The sequence below is a fragment of the Hydra vulgaris genome, chromosome 02 (assembly GCF_038396675.1).
Source record: "Hydra vulgaris chromosome 02, alternate assembly HydraT2T_AEP".
In the NCBI taxonomy this organism is placed as follows: Eukaryota; Metazoa; Cnidaria; class Hydrozoa; order Anthoathecata; family Hydridae; genus Hydra; species Hydra vulgaris.
In genome coordinates this window covers 44,548,818-44,573,012 of record NC_088921.1, presented here as the reverse complement: position 1 = coordinate 44,573,012, position 24,195 = coordinate 44,548,818, and the positions used below count along the sequence as shown (strand labels likewise).

General features: G+C 26.9%; 1 protein-coding gene across 1 annotated transcript in view; it reads right to left on the bottom strand.

Moving 5' to 3' along the window:
• LOC100205922 (spectrin alpha chain, non-erythrocytic 1) overlaps positions 1-24,195 on the bottom strand; it is a 121,795-nt gene that overhangs the window by 56,870 nt on the left and 40,730 nt on the right. Inside the window, exons 21-27 of the mRNA XM_065791061.1 lie at positions 23,696-23,763; positions 21,372-21,521; positions 16,293-16,385; positions 8,507-8,787; positions 580-694; positions 422-505; positions 87-191 (exon numbers count right to left, since the gene is read on the bottom strand). Coding sequence (XP_065647133.1) covers positions 87-191; positions 422-505; positions 580-694; positions 8,507-8,787; positions 16,293-16,385; positions 21,372-21,521; positions 23,696-23,763 — 896 coding nt within the window. The remainder of the gene's footprint in view (positions 1-86; positions 192-421; positions 506-579; positions 695-8,506; positions 8,788-16,292; positions 16,386-21,371; positions 21,522-23,695; positions 23,764-24,195) is intronic.

Sequence of the window (24,195 nt, the reverse complement as noted above, 5' to 3'; positions counted from 1 at the left end):
CCAAATTATCAAGATAAAGTTAAAAAAAAAAAAATTCTTAATTGAAAAAAATAATATAATTAATTCCAATGGCATCTTTAGGCTACCTCAAGAACTGCATTTACTTTTTCATATTCACTTGCATTTTCTTCTTTAAGTTGAGAACACAACAATTGCAACTCTGTAATTCTCTGTTCTTGAGCAACCATATTCTACAAAATTATTTTTACATTTTAAATTTAACAAATTGTTTTTGTCCACTATACTAATAGTGGTACAATATTGCATTGGTCCATTTATTTATTTTTTCTTTGATTGGTCATTGACCAATGGTCAATTTATTATCAATATTTTGTAGCATAATATTAATTCCAACTTATTTTTTAATAAATTTCTGACAAAACTTTTATTTAATTAAATTTAATTATGTTAAGATGCAAACCTTTTCAAACTCATCATACTTCTTTTGAAGAGCTTCAACATCATCCATGTCGACTCCAACTTCCGAGCACATGATAACAGCTTCCTAAAAGACAGTAAATATTTCTCATACATAATTATAACATAATAGCTATGTTTCAATAAAAACTAAATTGATACCGAATCCTGAATCCAGGATTGAATCTGCTTAACTTTGCGCAACATTGCATTCTTTTTTATAGACTCTTGCAACATAATATTTCTTTGTTGAGCATTAGCAGTTAAAGCATTGTACCTTAATAAAAATTGTTATAATTAAAAAAATAAAAATAAAATTAAACAAGGAGCAAAAATATTTTAAAAAATCAGGTGTTTGCACCTTACATCACTAAACTTGGTGAAGTTTGACACATGTTTAGAGACATAAGTTAGGAAAGACTGAAAGAAAAACAAAAAAAATTTTTCATAAAATATCTATCTGTTTAGGTTTTACAGCAATTTCAATTTGACGTATGCGCAAAAAAAATTCTACAGCTGTTTTGATGTTTATTGAAACATTAAGCTTTTTCAAAAACTCTCTACCTTTTGTTTTTTATAGTATATGATATCTTTATATATGTTTTGTATATAACATCAATAGAACTTTAAAAATGTTTTATTTTGTGTTTTAGAAAATTGGAAAAGATTTAAAAAAATAAACTAATGTGCAGGAGACAGGATTTGAACTCTCATGCTGTACTTCGGACACTTATCTGCCAATTTTTAACAATATTTAAAAAAAACAAAAGATGGAATAACTTTATAAGAATGGCAAATAAATGCTATAAATCAAAATCAAGTAGATAATGCTACAATACAATTTTTAAATACAAGTAAAATTTTAGAAGCGCAAGGATTTGAACCACAGCATTTCAATTCAGAATGCTGCAAACTAACCACTTCGGCCATGTGAAGTGGTTAGTTTGCAGCAAGGCCTATTGTTCGATGAATGTCTTAACACTATTTAATAAACAAAATACTTTATAAAACAGCAAATAAATCAAAATTAAGGAGATACAATGCGGCAATACAATTTTAAAGTAACAGTAAACTGTAAAACTTGATAAATGTTTTAACATTACACAATTTGAAGTTTACATAAGTTACATATTTACATACACATTTTAGATATTTGCATACACATTTTAAGATATTTTTGTTCACATTTTCTTATCAAAAAGTACTGTGACTCTTTCTTGCAATAAACTCAGGTGTAATGGCTGCAGTGAGTTCTGTTCAAACATGCACAAATGAGTAATGACAGCAGCAGCATTAAATTTGATATTAAAATATTATAGGATATGCACACACAATCAACAAGTGTTTATTTTAAAATATGAGCATATTTAGTAATATAATTTATATAAGTTATATCCGGTAGTGGTAGAGTGGTAGAGCGCTTGTTTCATAAGCTTCAAAAATGAGCCCAACCTGTCAATGTAGAATAAAACATTTATCAAAAAGCTAGAGTAAGAATAAAAATGATGAATGTTTAAATATTGTTAATGAAGAATGTTTTAAAAAACAGTTGTTTTAGTAATGAGTATATAGAAAAAGCAAGTTCATTTGATAAAATGATAGTATTGCTACCTCTAAAATTGTCGAGTCTACAGCAACATTTAAGAAAATAAAGCTAACAACTCTTGTTGACTCTAACTGACTGGTCAATAAAAAAAGTTTTTAGAACATTGCATATAGAAAACTATGTGGCTAGAACTGTACACAAGTTAGCATAAGAACTGTACAAAAGTTAGCATTAGAACTGTACACAAATTAGCATTAGAACTGTACACAAGTTAGCATTAGAAAAAGTTATTTTAGCCATCCCTTATCCTATATTCAGAAATTTTTTTTCCTGATATAACAGTTTGGCTGGTCAAGTCTTTTTATATTATAAACATAGTCATATAGTTTCAGGTAAAAAAAGACTACGTTTGCTTAAAATGTTTACATACAAAAATGTTTGCTCTTATGTAATTTAAAAGAACTGTTTATTATTTCCAAAACCAAGAACCCGGAAATAAAAATAAGGTTTTCATAGTTTTGCACATTTGTGACCAAAATGGTGTATTACTATTGATGCTTCGAAACACATTTTGCATGTACATGTTTTATCAGAACTTAAAACTGCTTTTACATCCTCTTGATATGACAAATAATTGTTTCCTATTTATTGTGTGTGAAATGAATAACAAAGATTGTATAATACTGAAATGTAAAAGATGCCAAACAACTATGAATGCATTGGTTGCATGTCGTGAACATGGTGTATAAAACTATTGTGACAACAATGAAATTAAAACAAATCTACCTCAAAAAAATAAAGAAATTGCAAATATATTTTAAATCTTTGTTTCCATCATGAAGTTTTTTGAAAATAATCACGATAATCAACCTTGTGATGGGATTAGTACAGTCAAACATGGCAACATTAGGAAGCTTGCAAAGAGATACAGGTAATCAAATTTTATCTCCACAAGCAAATATTGCAATAAAAATAATTTTTGAAATGTACACATTTTATTTACGTCAAAAAATTTAATTTTGGGAAGCACTTTGAAACAATTAGATAATGTAAATACTATACCTGAACATTTATTTATTATACCTATTACCAACTTTGAAAACATCATTTTGAATTGATAAACTTAACTCAAATAGATTTTTATTTGTAAGGAATAAATAGATTTATATGTCAAATTTATTTTTTTCAATTTGGGGTTCAGTTTCTTTGTAACTTAAATGAAACATTTGTTTAATAAAATAAGTAAAACTGTATAAACGATTATGTTGCTATTTTGGCTATATAATCACAAAGCTATGCTGATGAAGAACTAGATTTAACTCTTTACCCAGGGAAAAACTGTAAATTTAGTACCAGGTGATTATGCTTGTGTTTTCTATGAACGAAAATGTTGAATAGGAGTTTTAAAGACATTAATGCTGAAGAGAAAAACACCGTCATCAAATTTAGTGTCCAAACAGTCCTGTCTGGTCATTTAAATGACCATTAGTGGACAGTAGGGTGTCCCAAAAGTATATCATAAATCAAATTTTAATGTGCGGAATACTACATTTAGCATAATTTTATCCATGAAGAATAACAAAAATTAAGTTTTTAGCTCAAAGGGAAGGTTAATTAGGTGAATTTACTTTTATATAATAATTTATAATAAATAAATTTTGATTTAAAGTTTTTTTATTTATGTTTTGACAGAGCATGACTACCAATAAAAATAAATGATGCGTGTTTTATAAACAATAAAAACTAATGACAGGTAAATTTAACATAAGTCAATATATAATTAAAGTAGAAATCAAGCTTAAAGGTGTTTTCAACCAAAAAATTTATCTAAAACACAGGTTTGAACTTGTACATAAAACTTATTTACAAGTTTCACTATTTTTTCATTATTAGTTGTATACTATAATCCTGATTCAATCAACTACAACTAAATACATCTAATGCAGATATTTTAAATGAAATAAATTGATTTAAGAAAATGAATCTAGACATAAATTGTCATGCAAATTCACTGAGAAAAGATATTGATGATGCGTCAAAAGCTACGAGGAAGAAGAGACTTATTTGCTAAGGTTTCCTTTACAGAGTTTTGCCCCTAATAGACTTCCAACAAATGAAGAAATGCTCAGAAGGTATTACCGGCTTAATCTCGAAAAAAGCAATAGGTGAATCTGAATTTAATTAACAAAAGAATTACATTTTTTATGTGTTAACTTTTTTAATGTTTTTTTTTTTTTAATTTTTTAGCACCACACAGATCAACATCAAAATTGGTTGTCCAGTTGCTTTTGGGAAGATGTATTTAAGACACTCCAGGTTTGCTGATGGAGTGTGCAGAGAGAATACCAAGCAGATAATTACAGGTGTCTGTATTCTGAGAGAAATTGCAAATTTATGGGAGCAGGCTGGGTTTTACAGATTTCATTGTTACAGAGCAAACTATCAAGACCAGAATCACCAAGAAAGTCAAGGAATACCACACTTTAAAAATGCTAAAAGCACTAGAACTACCAGAGGGTAGCTACAACATGGTGAAGATGAACATGGTGAAGATGAACATTTTTTTGAAAGAGAGCAGTGCTCTCTTCTCTATTAATAGAACAAACATATTTGATTTAATAAAAAGTGATAAAAATAGGGATGATGAGGCTAAGAAGGAAGACATAAAATTCTTGAGGCTTTATTTGAGAGGGGATATGGTCAAACTTGGGAATATGGACAATAAATTTTGTGAAAATGCTCACAGGGCACAAGAAAAAATAATTAAGATGAGAAAATCCAAAAACATGAAGATAAAAATAAGGAGAGTAGCTATTCAGACGGTGACTTTTCAAGCACAGATAGTGACAATCAAACTGAGTGCAACAAACTATATTTACCTCCAGCTAAAGTCTAGAAAAAACAGAAAAAGTTTTAGAGTGACATCAAGGTTTGCCTTCAGTTAAGTATGGAAGATTCTTATCAATTGGATTCCAATTATGACCAGATTTGAGATTGAAGTTAGGTCAGGAATGTGTCTTTTGTCTCTTTATCTTTTTGTATCTTTACAAGGCTGGTGGAGTTAATATTGATAATATGTCAATATCAAGATCAACTCTAAACAGGAAAACTCATGTTGTGGAATCTAAGGCGCAGATAATTAGAGAGGAAAACATAGATAAAATAGGAGGTTTAAAAATTGTGGTACATTTTGATACCAAGATTTTGAAGAGATACGATTGGAAAAAAGGAATATCTAAATATGAGGATAGAATTACTATTAGTGCATCTTCACCAGAATTTGGTCCACTAGATTTTTTTTTGGCATCTTAAAAATTGAAAGTTCCAAAGGAAGTGATCAAGCCATTGCAATTTAAGCAATGCTTGAGTACTTTGAAATGTTGGATTAGATTGTGTTTTGACACAACATCCACTAACACAGGTAAAAATAAAAGTGCTGTAAGCAATATTATTTCCTATGCCCTTAAAAGACCAGTTCTCTGGTTAATGTGCAGACATCACATTTATGAAAGACACATGGCTCATGTGATGAAAAAAACATTTGGTCCAACAATTGGTCCAAGCAAGAAACTTTATGTGATTCTCCAAAAACCAAGGCCAAAGATTTATGAAGATGTAAACAAACTTGAGAGAATTGTAAAGTTTGACTGGTCTCAAGATGCTTTCAGGCCTGGCTCATTACTGTTCAAACTTGCCTAGGATACTAAAGAGTTTTGTATCACAGCTCTTCATAAGAATACTTTCCAGAGAGGTGATTACAAGTATCTTTGTGAGCTTCTGGCATTTTTCTAGGAGCTGAGTTATCGAACTTTTCATTTAAACAGCCTGGAGCTCATCATGAAGAAAGATTTATGGCTGACTGTATATACTTACTGGTTATTCAGATGATTCAAATGTACCACCCTGCTGATTCCGAGACAGTTGAAAAAAATACAATAAAGAATTTGCAGCAATAGGAAAGGTTCTTTACCAAAGTCTTATGCATCATACTTGGTATCTGTCTCAGATAAGAATCTGAAAACCGAAGTTAAGACTAACATGTTAAGCTGCTTTCTTATGATATCCTGGAGTTAAAAGATCTGATTAAAAAGAGGCCTGACACTATAGTTGAAATTATTCATACATCAAAATTAGAAGTAAAAAGATTTTTGATATGCAGTACTTTTGATATGCATATCAAAAATCAATTTATGATATATTTTTGGGACACCCTAGTGGACAGCCAATACTGGATTCCAGATGTCCATATCATTTGCAAAATCAAAGTATTGAGTACAAAAACTTTGCTACTTCTTAAAAACAAGCAAAAAAAAAATTTTTTAAAAAAACTTTTTAATTTCAAGTTTGCTGAGTAAATCTTATGCATACTTTTTTTAAATCTTTTTTTTTTAATCTTTATTTTTGTAAATCTATAACTAATGCAAAATATATAAAAATTACTAAAATTGAGTGTTTCTTTTTCAAATGTCTATTTGAACCTTTTAATTTTATTGTAAATAATATATATATATATATATATATATATATATATATATATATATATATATATATATATATATATATATATATATAAAATAGTAGCTAATTCACTAAATTATTATTTTCTAATTTAATTGTGTGAAATTACATTAAATAACTAACTAAACTAATTTGATTAATAGGTACAGGGTGATGATCAAGTATCTGATATTAAAAATATCATAAATTTATGTAGAAGGCAAAAGAAAATCTTCTGTAATGTAGATTATGCAACATAGACTATGTAATGTAGATATCTTGTCTTACAACAACACTGAACTTGCAACAACACTAAACTTGCAACAACACTAAACTTGTTACAATATCAAACTTATCTCAACACTAATTTGCAACAACTCTGAACCTGTTACAACACTAAACTTGTTACAACACTGAACTTGCAACAACACTAAACTTAATACAACACTGAACTTGCTATGATAAAAATATTTTTAACACACCACTTTATAGAAACAAAATTTTTAACAATACACAGATCTTCCTGATTATATTATTTACTCAACCAACTTGTCTTTGTTTAAATCAAATTTAAAAAGGAAAATGTTCATACTAACTTACTATATTGCAATCTTCATATTAACTAAGGATGTACCGGAATTCCATTTTTCTGAATTTGTGACTTTTAGGTCATTCCAGTTCCGACTGGAAATAATATATTTTAGACCGGAATGCTGGAATTCATTATTTAATTTTTTTTTTAAGACATGTGAAACAGACTGTGTAAATTAAATCAAAAAACCAGGGCAAGGAAGAACTATAGGTACACCTAGGTAAAAAATACAAAACTTTTAACAAAAACAATGTAATTTTATATGCAGTAATCAATTATAAAGATATCTAGAAGTTTAGTAATATTATGGTGCAAAAAGAGTTGCTATCCAGGTTTGGGAAACAACCTAGCTTTTTTACATCAAAACTCCTTTTAAATCTTAAAGTTTAAACAATTAAAAAGTGTAATATGCCTAATATAGAAAATATTTCAATTTTAACTTAAATGGAAAACTAGAAAACAAAGAAATAATTTTAAATTAAAATATTATGCAGATTAAAACTTTCAATAAACAAAATTATAAGCAAACAAATAAAAACAACATAATAGATTTAAATGAAACAAGAATCAAATTAATGAAATAGGTTATATATATATTTTAGGTTATAAATATATACTATGTAGCAACAATGCTGAGGTGCAGGCTTTCACTTTCAATCTTGAAGGTAAAAACTACATAAGTATTATTCTTATTCCGACCGGAATTTTATTTACACTTCTGGTAAATTCGGTTTCAGTCAAAATTCGAAATTTCTGATCCGGTACACCCCTAATATTAACTTACTATATAGAGCACTATATTAACTTCTTTTTCTCAGTGCTACATCAGAGTAATTTTGATATACCTGATATCACTTTTTTGTCTTTTTCTTAAAATGCAAATAAATCAGATAATAATTATAATAATAACAGGTACTAGAACAATTTAAATTTAACAGTTATTAATTTAATTCCAATAGATATTCAGTTAAATTTATTAAAAATATATTTGAAGGATTTGAAATATTTATTATTTAGCACAAAAAAATGAACGAAATATATATTTTTAAATATGGTCAGTAAAATTAAGTCATTAAAATTGATATAGTAAGTAAAATTGATATAGTCAGTAAAGTTATTGCAGTCAACAGGGCTCAATTTAATGGTTGGATATCGCCGCCCCTTAACTGATTTAGAGAACTGATTTTTGGGGTTAACCAACCATTCTTCATTTTTAATGAAAAAATCAACAATGGTTTGTTGCCTTTTCTTTAGCAGGTCTTAAGAATGGTCAGAGGGGCGGCGATGTCCGACCATTAAATTGAGCCCTGAGTCAATAATATTAATATAGTCTTTGAAATCAATATAGCCAGCAAAATTAACCGAGTCAGTAAAGTTAATATAGTGAGTAAATATTTCTGTAAATATACTTTTGAGTCAAACAGTTTTTTACAAAAGAAATAGCAAAAGTTAACCTTTTATTTAACTTTTCTTGATGACTTGTAATACTTTCAGTCTCGGTAATATTTGACAAAATGTCTTGAGATGCTTTGAATGAGTCAACTTTTTGCAAACATTCTTTTGGAACAAACCCTTGGCGGTCATCACTTTCAACTTTCCACCATTCTCTATTAGAGCTGTTCAATAATGTTAAAATTTGACCTTTTTCTATAGAAATTTCATGTGGATTTTTTTCATCGTAGTTTTGTATAACTTCAACAACTTCTTTATTAGACAGATCACCAAATATAAATGGCTTAAAAATAAATGGATTTATTAAAAAATCATCAAAAATTTCAAATCACATAATAGTTAATAAATATATTACCAAATTTTCTAAACCCATTTTGAAATCATTACAAAAATGTTAAAATTGATATTATTAAATATAAGTTGTCACAAAAAACTGTGACAACTTATATTTAATAAATATAAAAAAAAATTCTTTAATGAAATAGAAGTAATAACAGTCTTTTTTTCATGCAATCTTTAATATACTCACATACATACATACACACATAGATACATACATACATACATACATACATACATACATACATACATACATACATACATACATACCCACATAGATACATACATACGTATATACTTACACACATACATACATACATAGATACATACATACACACATACATACAGACATACTTACACACATAGATACATACATACATACAACACACATACATACATACACACAGATACATACATACATACATACACACATACATACATACATACATACATACATACATACATACATACATACATACATACATACATGCATACATACACACATACACAATATATACATACATGCATATATAAATACATACATACATACATACATATGCACATATATACATACATGCATACATACATACTTACACACACATACATATGTACATACATACATACATACATACATACATACATACATACATATATATATATATATATATATATATATATATATATATATATATATATATATATATATATATATATATATATACATATATATGTATATATATCAGAGATGTACACTTGTAGTCGCCTGACAGTACTAGACTAAAAATATTCCATTGATACAATTACGTCGCCCGAAAGGGTGACACTATTGATTTTTATTGGCAGTTCTTTTTTTTTTTAATTCAATAATTCTATAAAAAGAAATATGAAAAATATATAAAAAAAAAGATCTAAAATATGAATCAAACTATACTTTTAAAATTACTGCGTCAAAATTTGATTACTACATTTTCTATTATTGAATAGAACATAAGCAAATTGTACATGCGTTTAAACATATTTAATAAAATACTTCTTAAATAAAAACTAAAAAGTTTTTTCCGTTTAAATAAAAATACTGTTTTATCTTTATTTTTTTACAAATTTTATTTAAGGATTTAGAGCTAAAAGCAATAGAAATAAATTTGCCCCCCCCCCCAAAAAAAAATAAAAAACTTTGACAGGCCTTTTTTAAAAAGCGTTATGCAACTCGTAAATGTGTTAAGCAAAAACTTTTATTTTTTAAAATATTTAAATTATCTCTTAATATCTTTTATGTGATGTTTAATTGGAAAATGTTAGGTCGTAAAAAAAAGTATTTAGTTGCAACTGAGAATTTTTTTAAGAAAGAAATTTGTTTTATTTTTAAAAAAATTTACTTTTTAAAGACTTTGAATTAAATATATATTTAAAAAATTTAAATTTAGATATGAAGGAATATAAAATAGTAGAACATTGAATGTAAAATTTATATAAAATTGTTATAAATAAGAAAAATTTCACAAATGTATTTTTTTTTTTTCTTTATCGTTTTTATTTTCAATATTGTGTAAAGTTCTTTTGACATAATACATTTATGAACATAAATTCACAAACATCTTATTGGTAACTGTTAAAATCTATCGTTAAATTGTTTATAATCTTTATTAAAATTACATAAAATTATTAAATACATAAAAATTAAAATAAATAACTTGGGATAAACAAACAAAAGATTATGTAAAGAATAAGATTATTTTAAGAAATAAATGATACAGAAATATAATCTTTTTCAAATATCAAATTTAGGTTTTATTAATAATTTGTGTTAAACTAGTTTAAATAATTTTTTTCGGCGTTTAAAATTAAATAAAACAATACATTAAAATTTTTTCAAAATACCAATAGTTTTTATGCTCATGTAACAAACTTTAATATTTACAACACTTTAAAAGCAAAGGGTTTTATAGGATATATTTAAAGTATTTGTAAATTATTTCTTTATATTTGTCAATACTTTGTAGTAAAAAAGTGTGCATATTTCTTTAATTAAATAAACGCTCAATTCAAGTAAAAAACCTAATTGCATATATGTTGGCATTTGCTTTATCTGAAAGTAGAAAAGTGAATGTTATCAATAGTTAACAATATTATGTTTATGCAAATTATTTTTAGTCTACATTTGACCCTATAATGGAAATTTAAATATCCAAAGCTTTTGGCCAGATTATGGAACCATCATCAATATATATATATATATATATATATATACACACACACACACACACACACACACACACACACACACACACACACACACACACACACACACACACACACACACACATATATATATATACATACATATACATTTTTTGTTATTTAACTCCTCAAGGCCGATAAGGCCACTACAGATGAGGAGGCTACTTAATAGTGGTTATAACCCTCTCTCAACTCTATAACTCCGAAACACAAACCTCGACGAACAAAGCCGCTGCGCGGAGAAACAAGTTGAGCGCGGTACTACCAGGGACGTGGTGGGGATCGAACTCGGAACCTCTCGCTTATGAAGCGAGTGCTTTACCACTACACCACTACCGCAATTATATACCGCAAAAATATATATATATATATATATATATATATATATATATATATATATATATATATATATATATATATATATATCAGGGTTCAACAAATCTTTTTTTTTTAACAAACATTGACCTTCATTTCAATATTTTTTGGCAAACTTCTATAGCCTTCTCTGTTTGTAATTCACTGTGAGCATTTCTACATTTATCATCTATTAATTGATGTGTGCAATTTTAAAACTTAATTTACTATTTGCTATTAAAATTTAAATAAAAATAGAAAAACAAATGTTTTGTTTAAAAATATTTTATTTCTAAAAAAAATAATAAAAATAAAAACAGAAAAACAAATGTTTTCTCTAAACTTTTAATAACATAATTAAAATAAAAACAGAAAAGCAAATATTTTATTTAAGTTCTAAATAAAATAATCAAGATAGAAACAGAATAAGGAATGTTTTGTTTACCTCTAAATAAAATAATTAAAACAGCAAAATGAATGTTTTATTATGTATATATTATAGTATAATAATTACTTATAAAAAAATATATATATATTTAAAAAAAAGTTACTCATAAGAAAAAAAAAAAAATTATTAAAAAAAAAAAAATTTTAGGTATAACTTTTATAAAAAAATTATTCTTTAATACTTATTTTTAAAATGAAATAATTTATTTTTGAAATACGCTTGCAGTTATAATGCGAGCACTTAAATAAGGTAAATATCCAAGTGAAAAAATTTTCAAAAAGAATTATTTTAATTTAAAGAACTAAAGATTAAATTAAAAAAAAAAAAGCACTTGTATGTATGTATGTATGTATGTATGTTTAATAATTTATTTGTTAAATTGTTATAAATAATTATTGCTGATCAACACTGATCGACAGAAATGATAAAAATTGAAGTAGACAATCAAAGAAATTTCTGGACGATTCAAATTTTGTGCTTGTTTTTAATTACCATTTTTATTGTAAACAAAAGATTGCTATGGTCTTAATAAAAATGTTTAATTTAAACTTAAAACTGTTTAATTTAGCAATCATAAACATTTTAAAATTCTTATGGTAATTTAATAACTTTAAAATTCTTTTTTAAATGTTTAAATTCTTTTCATTACGAAATTTGATTTGCAAAAGAGGGCAATCGAATTTGAATGTCCATAATTAATTTTGAGGGTTCAAAGTATGAATATTTCCAAAAATAACAACCATTGATTAGCCATTATTTCATGTGCTGATATATATATATATATATATATATATATATATATATATATATATATATATATATATATATATATATATATAATATACTTGCATATATATTTGTGTATATATATATACACACACACACACACAAACATATATATCGATGTATGTATAAATATATATATATATATAAATATATAAAATAATTTGTATACATATATATATATATATATATATATATATATATATATATATATATATATATATATATATATATATATATATATATATATATATATATATATATAAAATAATTTGTATACATATATATTAGGGTGTGTCATACTTTATGATTTTTTTAAAAAAACGTTTTTACAAAAACCCGGTATATAGAAAACTTGTGTTCAACTATTTCAACATCAAAAACAAAAAAAAAACAAAAAAAAATTTAGGTTAAGCTACCGGGAAGTGTGTTTTGAAATTGGATATTTATGGTCAATTTTTCGTAATTAGCTTTGACCCTAACCACAGATACTGTTTTGCGTCCATGCATTTTTAAACGCAAGTAATTATTTACACCCACTCACTTTGAACTCAATGTAATATCAAAACTATATAAAGTTGCTAATTTATAAATTGTCAAACTAATAATTTATATGTTATATGTTAAAAAATATTATTAAAAAAATATTTACGCAAAAAGTTAGCAAATTACGAGCTTTGCTATTTAATCATGGCAGAGTCAATATCCTCAAGAACTAGAAAAAGGAGTGGATCAAAGCTTTCGGAATATATAGGTTTGGAATAGATATTCTTGTATCGGAGTTACCAACGCTAAAAGATCTTCTTAGATATGTTCTGGTTTTGCAAGAAAGAAACAATAGAAACAAAAGAAACATTGGTGCAACTGCAACATTGGTGAATGATTGGAATGCAGCCAACTTGGTTGCTAGTGGAAAAGCAAGCGTAAAGGATAAAGATTGATTTGTGGCAAACCTTGACAAGTTGTTTGATATACTGAATTTTAATTGCCAAATTATTACTTGTCAAGAAAAAAACTGTTTGTCAGAATGTAACAATGAAGCCCACATTAATCGCACGTGCGAAAAAAAGAAAAAGATTCTAAAGAAAGAGTTAGTTTTTATACTTGGGCAAAGTGCTAAAATAGGGACTACCGGTCCACATCAAATCAGGTTAGCTGACTTGAAAGAAAACAAAATGCTACATAAAACTGGAGAAAGAAGATTGAAGGAAGAAGTAAGATTTTTGTAATTAGTTATGTTTTTAATTAGCAATTTGTTAATAAAGAAAAGTCTCTAAAGTAAAATTAATTTTATTTATATTACAAGTAAATCTGCCTGTTTTAACTAAAATATAACAAAATATAATCAAATTTAATTTACGGTATTTTACAATGCATTAGTTAATAAAAATTCAATTACTTTATCTATAGTTAAAACAAAAAGCGTCTCAAGAACAGCAACAAACAACTAGAAGTCAGGAAGAAATGTTTGAATTTGAATTGAGCGAAACAGAGGATCTATTTAGTAATGAATATTTTGTAACAAACAACAATTCTGAACTCAATCTAATGTGTCAACAGAATGAAGTTTATGAATGTTTACAAGGACAAAGGAATTATGAAAGTATTTCCAACATAGCTTTAGCAAGCATACGGTATGGTTCAGGCTTACAGGAAACAGCTGCAATTGCAACAGCAGCTTGGATGGATGCAGAAATAGTTAAAGAAGATGATACCAAGTTAGTTATTGATCACAGCAAAGTCAAATGAGCTCAAGAAAAAATTATGCAGTCTCTTTCTATAGAGTTTGATACTCAATGCAGGTCTAGCATTATTGATTGCGTTTTTTTTGATGGCAGAATTGATAATACAAAAGTTCAATTAGTAGTCGAAGGTTCGTCCAAATATTATCCTGCTACAATCAAAGAGGAACATTATACAGTATGTCAAGAGCCCAGAGGGAGATATCTTTTCCATTTCACACCTGAAAAGGCTCAAAAACATGCTAAAGTAGTTGCTCAGAATATGCATGAATTTTTGAAAAATAATGGTACCGATAAAAGCTTAAAAGCGATTGGCGGTGATTCTACTAGTGTTAACACAGGATGGTCAGGCGGAGCAATACATTGGCTGGAAGTGAAATTAGGAAGAAAGCTAAACTGGCTGGTTTGCACACTCCATACAAATGAACTTCCTCTGGGTATCTGATAACTACTCTTGATGGAGAGACTCTGAGCATCAACAAATGGAGAGCCAGTATTGGAAAATTATTAAATGACGCAACTGCTCTGGAAATTAATCCATCCTTTGAAAAAATTGATGTTGGAAATCCGCTTATTACTCTTAAGGACGAAGTAATAAAAAATTTATCCTCCAATCAGTTTTATAGATATAAAATAGCCTCTGCTATTAGAAGTGGAGAAATACCCGCAGACTTGGCTTTACTTGAAATTGGGCCAGTTAATCATTCCAGATGGTTGACAGCTGCAAACAGACTTTGTAGAGTGTGGGTCTCAAAACATGAGTTAGAAGGCAAGAATTTAAAAAACTTAAAATTAATAATTGAGTTGATTGTTGGAGTTTACATGCCTATGTGGTTTAAAATTAAAGTCAAACACAGGTTTACTGAAGCACTGAGACATATTCTTTACCAGCTTAGCCTTCTGAAACATCAATCAAGTGAAGTACTAGAAATTGTTATGCGAACCATTTGGCGTTCAGCGTGGTATGCTTTCTCTGAGTCCATCATACAGACCATGCTCTGCTCAGAGAATGTAGAGGAAAGAAAGAATGGTATAGAGTTAATTGTGAAAATCAGAGGTCCTGGTGATGAAAAACTTCAAACTGGTGATAAAAATGTAAGAGCTAGAATAACTCCAGAAATAAAACTAGATACAACAACGCTTATACAGCTAATCGACTGGAATATCTCCTATGAGCCTATTTTTAGTTGTAATCTGACAACAGAAGAAGTAAAACAGATAATATTTCAGCCTATGAATGTTCCGAATTGGCCTTGTCATGGGCAGTCAACTGAAAGAGGAGTTAAACAGGTAACAGAAGCAGCAAGCAAAGTTTATTCTCATGAAAAAAGAGTTGGTTTTATAAGAGGGCAGGACTTATCAAGACAATTGATGTCTACTAATCGATCAAAGAAAGATTTGATTTTAATGACAAAAATAAAAGAAATGTAAATTTTATTTTGTTAAAAAAATTATGATTTAAAATTAAAAAGTCTTTTTTTATTAATTTAATAACTAAATGATAGATAAATGATTATAAACGGAAAGTATTATAAACGTTTTAATAATAATAATAAAAAAATAATTAAAAAAAAAAATTTAAGCCGACAAAAATATACAACCACAAGCAAACATTTACTATTCTTGAAAGAAATTTTCCGGAAATTGAGGTGAATCCTAAATCACGATTCCCGGCAGCTTAATCATTTCGGATTTTTAAATCTAAACTTTTTTAGTAAAATTATATATACAAGTTTTTGAAATATAGGGTTTTCAATTTGGAAGAAAAAAGTAGTATGACACACCCTAATATATATATATATATATATATATATATATATATATATATATATATATATATATATATATATATATATATATATATATAAGCATTGTGTAACAAACCTTGCATTTCTGACTTTGTTCATTCAAGACATTAATAATTGCACTGAAAGCTTCAATATCTGCCATAAGAGCTTTATGTTTTTTAAGCATAGCCTATAAAAACAAACTTAATAGTAAAAAAGAATAAAATAACCAAAAAAAAGTCATGCGACAAAATATAATTTAAAAATATTACAAGTGATGCTATCAAGCCTGTTAAAAGAGATCTCCAAGTGCTGAGACAAACTGCGATTAATGTTATTTTCTAATACTTACTTATTTCTTAAATGACAGAAAATCAGATTTGAGTTAATTAAACTAGGTTACTTAAAATAAATTATTTAATAAGATGTTAACAAAAAATATTTTAGCTTTTTTATTTGTTTGCTTTTTTCTAATGATTTTGCATAATTTTTGCTTTAAAAATATCATTAAAAAATATATTTTTTTTTATAAAAATGCATATGTGCATTAACAGTAGTAGTCTTTTTAAAAAATTAAATTGATGCAAGTTTGAGCTTCCCCTTTTTTATTTTGTGTAGTGCTTATAAAATACTTGTGCTGCATTTCAAGTTATAAAGTATTCAATTTTATAAAGTCACTGAAAATTTTTAAAAAAATTATCAATTTAACTAAACTTTTTTACAGCCTTTCTTAAAAAACTATTATCAGGAAGATTCTTCCTGATGAACCTACTGATGGTGAAACACAGTGTTGATGAAAACAAAAATTAGATAAGTATTTCTACTAATTTATATATATATATATATATATATATATATATATATATATATATATATATATATATATATATATATATATATATATATATATATATATATATACAGGGTGTTCGGGATAAATTTGACATATTTATAATTGATTATATTTTTTTGTAGATTAGAGGTATTAATACACACTACAGGTCATTTAAAAGTTTGAACCCTTCTTCATTCATATACAAGATGTCAGAAAGGATGGATGACTGGAACCCACCTGAATCATGGACGAGAATAACTTGCATCATGATGATTCGTGCCCGCCATCAAAATAAGGATATTATGACTGCTGCCCAATGCTCCCTGAACACAGTAAAAACAATCAGGTATGAACTAGAGACTTGCAATGGTGACTACGAGGATGTAGTAAGAAGAAAGATCCCTAGCAGACGATCTGATTGCGTTCGTACAGCAGAATTCTTCGCAAGTCTGCAGGAACAGGTGTTGAAGAACCCTGGCATTGGAATTCGGGCTTTGTCACGTGAAATGAATGTTGCATCCTCTACTATGAAGCTTGCACTCAATGAAGACCTTCGCTACTACTCATACAAGCGCCACAAAGGTCAGCTACTCACAGAAAAGGCCCGTGAAAAATGTTTGATAAATGCGAAGAAACTTCTAAACAAAGTGAAACATCCTGTAGAACCACAAACAATCTGGTTTTTTTCCGATGTGAAAAACTTTTGCCAGGATCAAAAACACAACACGCAGAATAACAGGTGGCTTGCATGCAGTACAAAGGACATTCCTTGTGTAATGCAGACTAAATTTCCCCAAACTGTGATGGTTTTCGGATGTGTATCCTCTGAAGGCGATGTGATGGCTCCGCATTTTTTCCAAGAGGGCCTCAGGTTGACTTCAGATGGCTACGTAGAGTTGCTGAACACTGTAGTCAAGCCCTGGATAACATGGGTAGCCAATTGTAGGCCGTTTGTATGGCAGCAGGATTCGGCCCCTTGCCATACCTCTGTGAAAAGTCAAAAATGGTTGTCTGAAAATTTCTACGACTTCACCAGTCCAAATGTTTGGCCTCGAAACTCCCCAGACCTTAACCCCATGGATTATTTTGTATGGGGCGCAGTTGAAAAAGACACCAATCGCACTTCCAGTAATACTAAAGCCCAGTTAGTGGATAAAATTAAAACAGTTTTTGAGGTCCTTCCCAAGGAGACTGTAGCATTAGCTTGTTCGAAATTCCGAAGCAGGATTGAAGCAGTGATCGATGCTAATGGTGGTTATTTTGAGTGAATTTTGTTCATAGTATTGTAATTTACTATGCCTGTAATTTTTTTGTCAACTCATTCAATTTAATAGATACAAAGAAGATTTTCCTTTTTCTTTCGAAACTGTCAAATTTATCCCGAACACCCTGTATATATATATATATACAGGGGTATAACTAAAACCTCTGGTTTTTCCCAGTTGCCCTGCAACTCACTGACAGTTTTATTTCTTACTTGAATCGTCCGCTATGATAATCAGTAGTCCAGAATAATAATTTTTTTTGGGGTATTTTTTCTTGGGTGAAAATACTGAAGAAAAAAAACTTTAATGTCTGACTACTAAAATATGACTAATAAGAAATAGCTTAATTAAAAGTAAATTAATTATTAAAAAAAAAGTTGAAATGTTATAAGCTGTTAAAAAATATTGTTAAGTAACTTTAGTTACAAAGAGATATTGGTAAGGAGATATCGGTAACTTGAAATACAACTTTTAAAGATTGCCATTTTTGTCGTAGTCGATATCTGTTTTGTGTTGTTTCTTTTTCTCAATCTTAACAAAGGTTTCATAATGTGGAGCAAAATAAGGTGAAAACCACAAAAACATTTTTTATAAAAATAAAATATTCTATTATTCTCTTCTTTAATCAAATTTAATTTTGTTGAATGTTTAAAACATTATGTTGTTTTGTAATTTATTATACTAAACCTTTTTTTAGAAAAAAAGAATTTTCACAAGCATCATTACGTCCATCCTAATAATGGTTTATATTACTTTTTATTACTAACTTTGTTGGACAAAGTTAAAATAAAAATTTATTTTACTAATGAAAAACAAAAGATAATATGTGTTATTAATGATTTAACTGCCCATTTACATGATTTTTGAATTGAAAAAAAAAAATGTAATTTTAAAACTCATTTTAAATTGAGAAGAAATGTGCTTCAAAATGCAACAACTAGGGTTAGGACTATTGTAATTGTAATTGTAAAAACTAAATACAATTACACATTACAATACAATAATATTGTATTGTAATATTACAGAAACAATAAAAAAAATTTATTTTGGTATTGTATTACTGTGATGAAAAACAATTATAATAAGTATTGTACTGTTTTTTTTCTAACAATACAATAAAATTCGAAAACTATTGTATTGTATTGTTTTAATGAAATAGAATTACAATAACTCATGTATTGTTTTGATGAAAACAAATACAATAACTATTGTAATGTATTACTTTACATTAAAGTAGAAAAGCTAACGTATTTTAACGTATTTATATTCATCTCTGACGCACTTGCTATTATTTTTGCTATTTTTTATTTACGGATTTGCAATATATTGCAAATTTTTTTTTTTTACATACTTAGATTTCGCATCACCTATCTTGTTATGTATTTCTAAGCTCTAAATGGCCGCAAAATATTGCCTGTCTGATGATAGCCTTACTATTATGAAAAATAACATTCATAAATTATTTTATTCAGCCCTTTTATTTTTTCCTCTTGATTTTAATGCTGCAAAAGAACTTAAAATATATATGAAAATTAACTTTAGTAACACAAACAGTTAAACATAATAATTCTTCTTAAATAAAAATGTTAATGTCTTTTATTACAATAACAATATATTGTTATTGTATTACAAAGACGAATTACAATACAATATTTATTGTTATTGTAGTGGGTCATTACAATACTTTTTTTTTTCAGATATTGCTATTGTTTTATAAAGATGAATTACAATACAATATTTATTGTTATTGTAGTGGGTCATTACAATACATTTTTTTTCTCCAGATATTGTTATTGTTTTATAAAGATGAATTGCAATACAATATTTATTGTTATTGTATTACAGAATTACAATAGTTGTAAACCACAAGTATTGTTATTGTTTCTAAATTAAGTTAATACAATAACAATAATTATTGTTACTGTTATTATTTTCATCACAATTACAATAGTCCTAACCCTAGCAACAACAACATTTAAAAAAACAGTACAGTCAAAATTTAAAATATTAAATTGCGTGTCAGCTTCTTTTTATTACATTTAGTAAAATTATAACTCACAATAGTGTTTTCATTATTAAACAAAGTGTATACTACTTTAAATGCTTTTTAAAGGTTTTTTTTAAATAATCATGAGAAATAAAATCTTCATAGTTCATAATATGGTTTTATTAATAAACACTCTTTTGTAAGTAACAAACTGTCTAATCGTCCTGACAGGCTACTGCCAGGCTTTTTTTTTTAATTTCAGCCGCCCTTCAAGAAAATAAGTTGTCCCGTGCCACCGGACAACCATGAAGGTACACCCCTGATATATATATACATAACATTCTTCTTTTTGTGTAGGAGAGTACAGTATGTAAGCTAATTTTATTTGTGTTCTTCTTCATGAGGATGTTGGTTACATTATATAATCTGTACCATAACAGTTTTTATTTAAACAAAGTGAACATTATTATAATTCTGTTCTATTTATTGCATTGACTTTTTTTTTTTATCTATAGAAATAATGTATTTATTTATAATTAGTTTCAGTAAACAACAATATTAATAATAGATATTTGAGGAATATCATTAATTATGTTGATTTCATCTAATTTGCTGAATTTTTAGTTAAAGTTTAAAAAAAAAATGTTTAAATAAAAAATTTTAATAAAAATATTTAATTTTAATTTTTACAACAATTTTTATTCATGTCAATGTTTAATAAATCAGACAAGATAAAAAATATATATATATCTACAAGCTGGAAATTTCCTTGCAAAAACAATATGGCATTATAAATGATGAAGTATTTTGTTAACAAAATAATTTATTTTAGTAAATTTAAATAACCTTAAACTTATTTTCTAAAGTTTATTTAAGATTACACAACTTGGGATCTCTTTGTAATTTTGTAAAATATAATTTTGTAAATTGAGAAAAAAAATTTTCATAGATTTTATTGCTGAAAAACTAAAACATTACAAACATAGTTAAAATTTTTTTGCAATATAAACAGTTATATTGTAAATCTTTTTGCAATATAAACAGTTATATTGTAAAAAAATTTTTGTTAGTCACAATTTCTAAATTTACCTGAGCTGTATCTTCATCTTTCCCATATTCAGAGTTACTAGCGAGTGGCTCTTTCTCTATAATCCAAGATTCAGCATCATCAGCGTCAGCAATGTATTGATGAGTTTCAATAGCATCCAACAACTCTCTCATACGTAGATCACTTCGATTCTAATTGAAAAGTCTTCCATATGTCACTCATTGTATTAAAAAATATATATACTTACAGGCCTTGTTACGAGATTTCGCTGCGTAAGGAAAATGCATAACGCATTTCTAAGCAACTTAACTCAGCAAATATATTTTGTATTGTTAGAAGTTATATTGCGTCACTTGCATCTTTTCAAGTACCGCATTGTAATTAAAGTTATTTTATTAATGCGTTAAAAATCATACAGAAAGTTTTTCTTCTCACTATAACAAAAGTTACAAATAAAATCTTAGTTCTTATTTGAAAAATCATTTTTATCATTTTTTTCAAATATGAACTAAATTTTATTTTGAAAAAAATATTTTTTTCATAAAACGTAGAATAATATGTTTATTTTCTTATAACTTTACAGTTGGCTTTTGGTTATTTTATTAGCTGTAAATAAATTTTTTCTTACTTATTTTGTGAACTCTTTTTAATAATGTTTTTAAACAATAAGGAGTTTTTTTTAATTTTTTATCAGTTACCGATAACATATTCGTGATCATAATTTATTTTCGTAAATTAAACGAACGTCATTAAAACTTTACGTTATTGAATTAACAATAAACAAAATATCTTATTAATATTTACATCAAAATAAATTGTGCATTTTTATAAACTATTATGACAAAAAATAATTTTTATATTTAAAAGGAACTTATATATTTAATTCCTTAAAGATAAAACTTCAAAAACACTTTATTTTTTTTAACTAATTTCTAAAAACAACAAAAAAATTATTAAACAAACTGTTTCTTTAACAAAAGTTCTATTAGTTTACAATTGCGGTTAAATGCTTTTACTTACAACTTTATTTCTTCTGAATAAACGTCACGTTAATGACATCAAAAGATAATTTAAATATTCTAAAAGATAAAAAGTTTTTGCGTAGCGCAAAACTGCTGAACGCGTAGGCAAATCACCTTTTCGCAGGCAAAATGCAAGCTGCATGACGCTCCTTAACAAGACCTGTAATATATATTAAAAAAAAACGCTTACACACAGACCAGGTCAATTTTTACACAAAATAAAAATTAAATTTCTAAAATTTTTTTAGAACTATAAAATAAAACTTATATAATTAATGAGGCTGTTAACAGGTAACCGAGTACCTGGGTACCCGCCTGTTGGTTACTGCCACCATAGCATTTTCAAATGATTGGTAATTGTCATTGATAAGTTTAAAATTCATTCCATTCATTTTTATATTTTAAAATTATTAATTGTAATATAACAGTTTAACAATATTAATTTGATATATGAAAAAAGATCTTGAAGATCAGCAGCAGTATTCACTTCTCTCTGTTAAACCCTGCAAAAAGCTATAGGCTGGTTAACAGTAAACCAGCAGTTTTTAACTCCAGCGATAAAATAAACTCTTATTCTTATGTCTTTATTTGGTTAACAGCAGAAGTGAATTCAAATATCGGCAAATTTATATACATATATACAATTTTAAAATTTTTTATTTTTATTTGACAAGTGCTTTATTATGTGCTTGTTAATGTTTTAGCGGGGTTGTTTGTGAGTGCAAAAAGATTTGAGTGAGGAAGCGCTGGCTAAACAGAGAAGACTGATATATATATTTATTTAAACACACACAGAACTTAGCATTACTACTAGCTTTATATAACAGATTTAAATCTCAATTATACATTTATTGTTTCTAAATAAACACCTTTTCATATCTTTGCACTTTACATATTTTACTAAATATAAACATGCTGTAATTCATGAAGTTGAAACTCTGCAATTAGGATTTTGGCTTATTTGAACTTAGCACACATGGCTTTCTCTAATTTGCATGAGCTTTTTTCATTTTTATCGTGTATGGGTTGCTTGCATATTATTATTTCATGTCACACAAGGCTTTTATTTTGCTTTAGCCTTTTGATGCAAATATTTGTTGCTTTTTTTTTGTCTGCAGATACAAGCACAGTTGTATAAAAAAAAAGTTTCAAATATTTTATAAAGCATATTGATGAGTTTATTAAGCATAACTTTACTTTACATAAACTGACCACTATTTATTATTAATAAAAATCATTTAAAAATCAATTAGTAAATATTTAAGAATAATTTTTACTAGATCAGTTAGTAATCTTTTAATTAACAATTAATTAAAACTATTTATAACTAAAAAAATGAAAACCTTCAAATCATTCCACAAATTACTTAAGTATTCGATGTTTGTTTTGATATCCTCGCGAGCATAGTGACCTAAAAAATAGAATGATTAATAGAACTGCAATTGAGAACTGAAATTTAAAAATTTAAAAAAACAACAGGGCTATCTAAATAGTTAACAAAACAATAAGAACTAAAAATAACAGACTAGATTATCAACAGAACAGCAACTAAGAACTAAAAAAAAAACAACTAAATAATAGAAAAATTCACAGAACATCAATTAAGTACTAAAAAACAAAAAGCTGAATAATCAAATAATTTACAAAACAATCAAGAACTAAAAAAAGAAATAATTTAAACAATTAACAAAACAACGATAAAGAACTAGAACACAAAAATTTAACATAATTTATTTACAAAATTTAGTAATATTTGTAATGATAAAGACAGCAATTTGGCCATGAGGATTGCTAGCTAGAAAAGCTAGTGGTCAGCTAGAAAAGCTAGAGGTTGGCTTTGTTT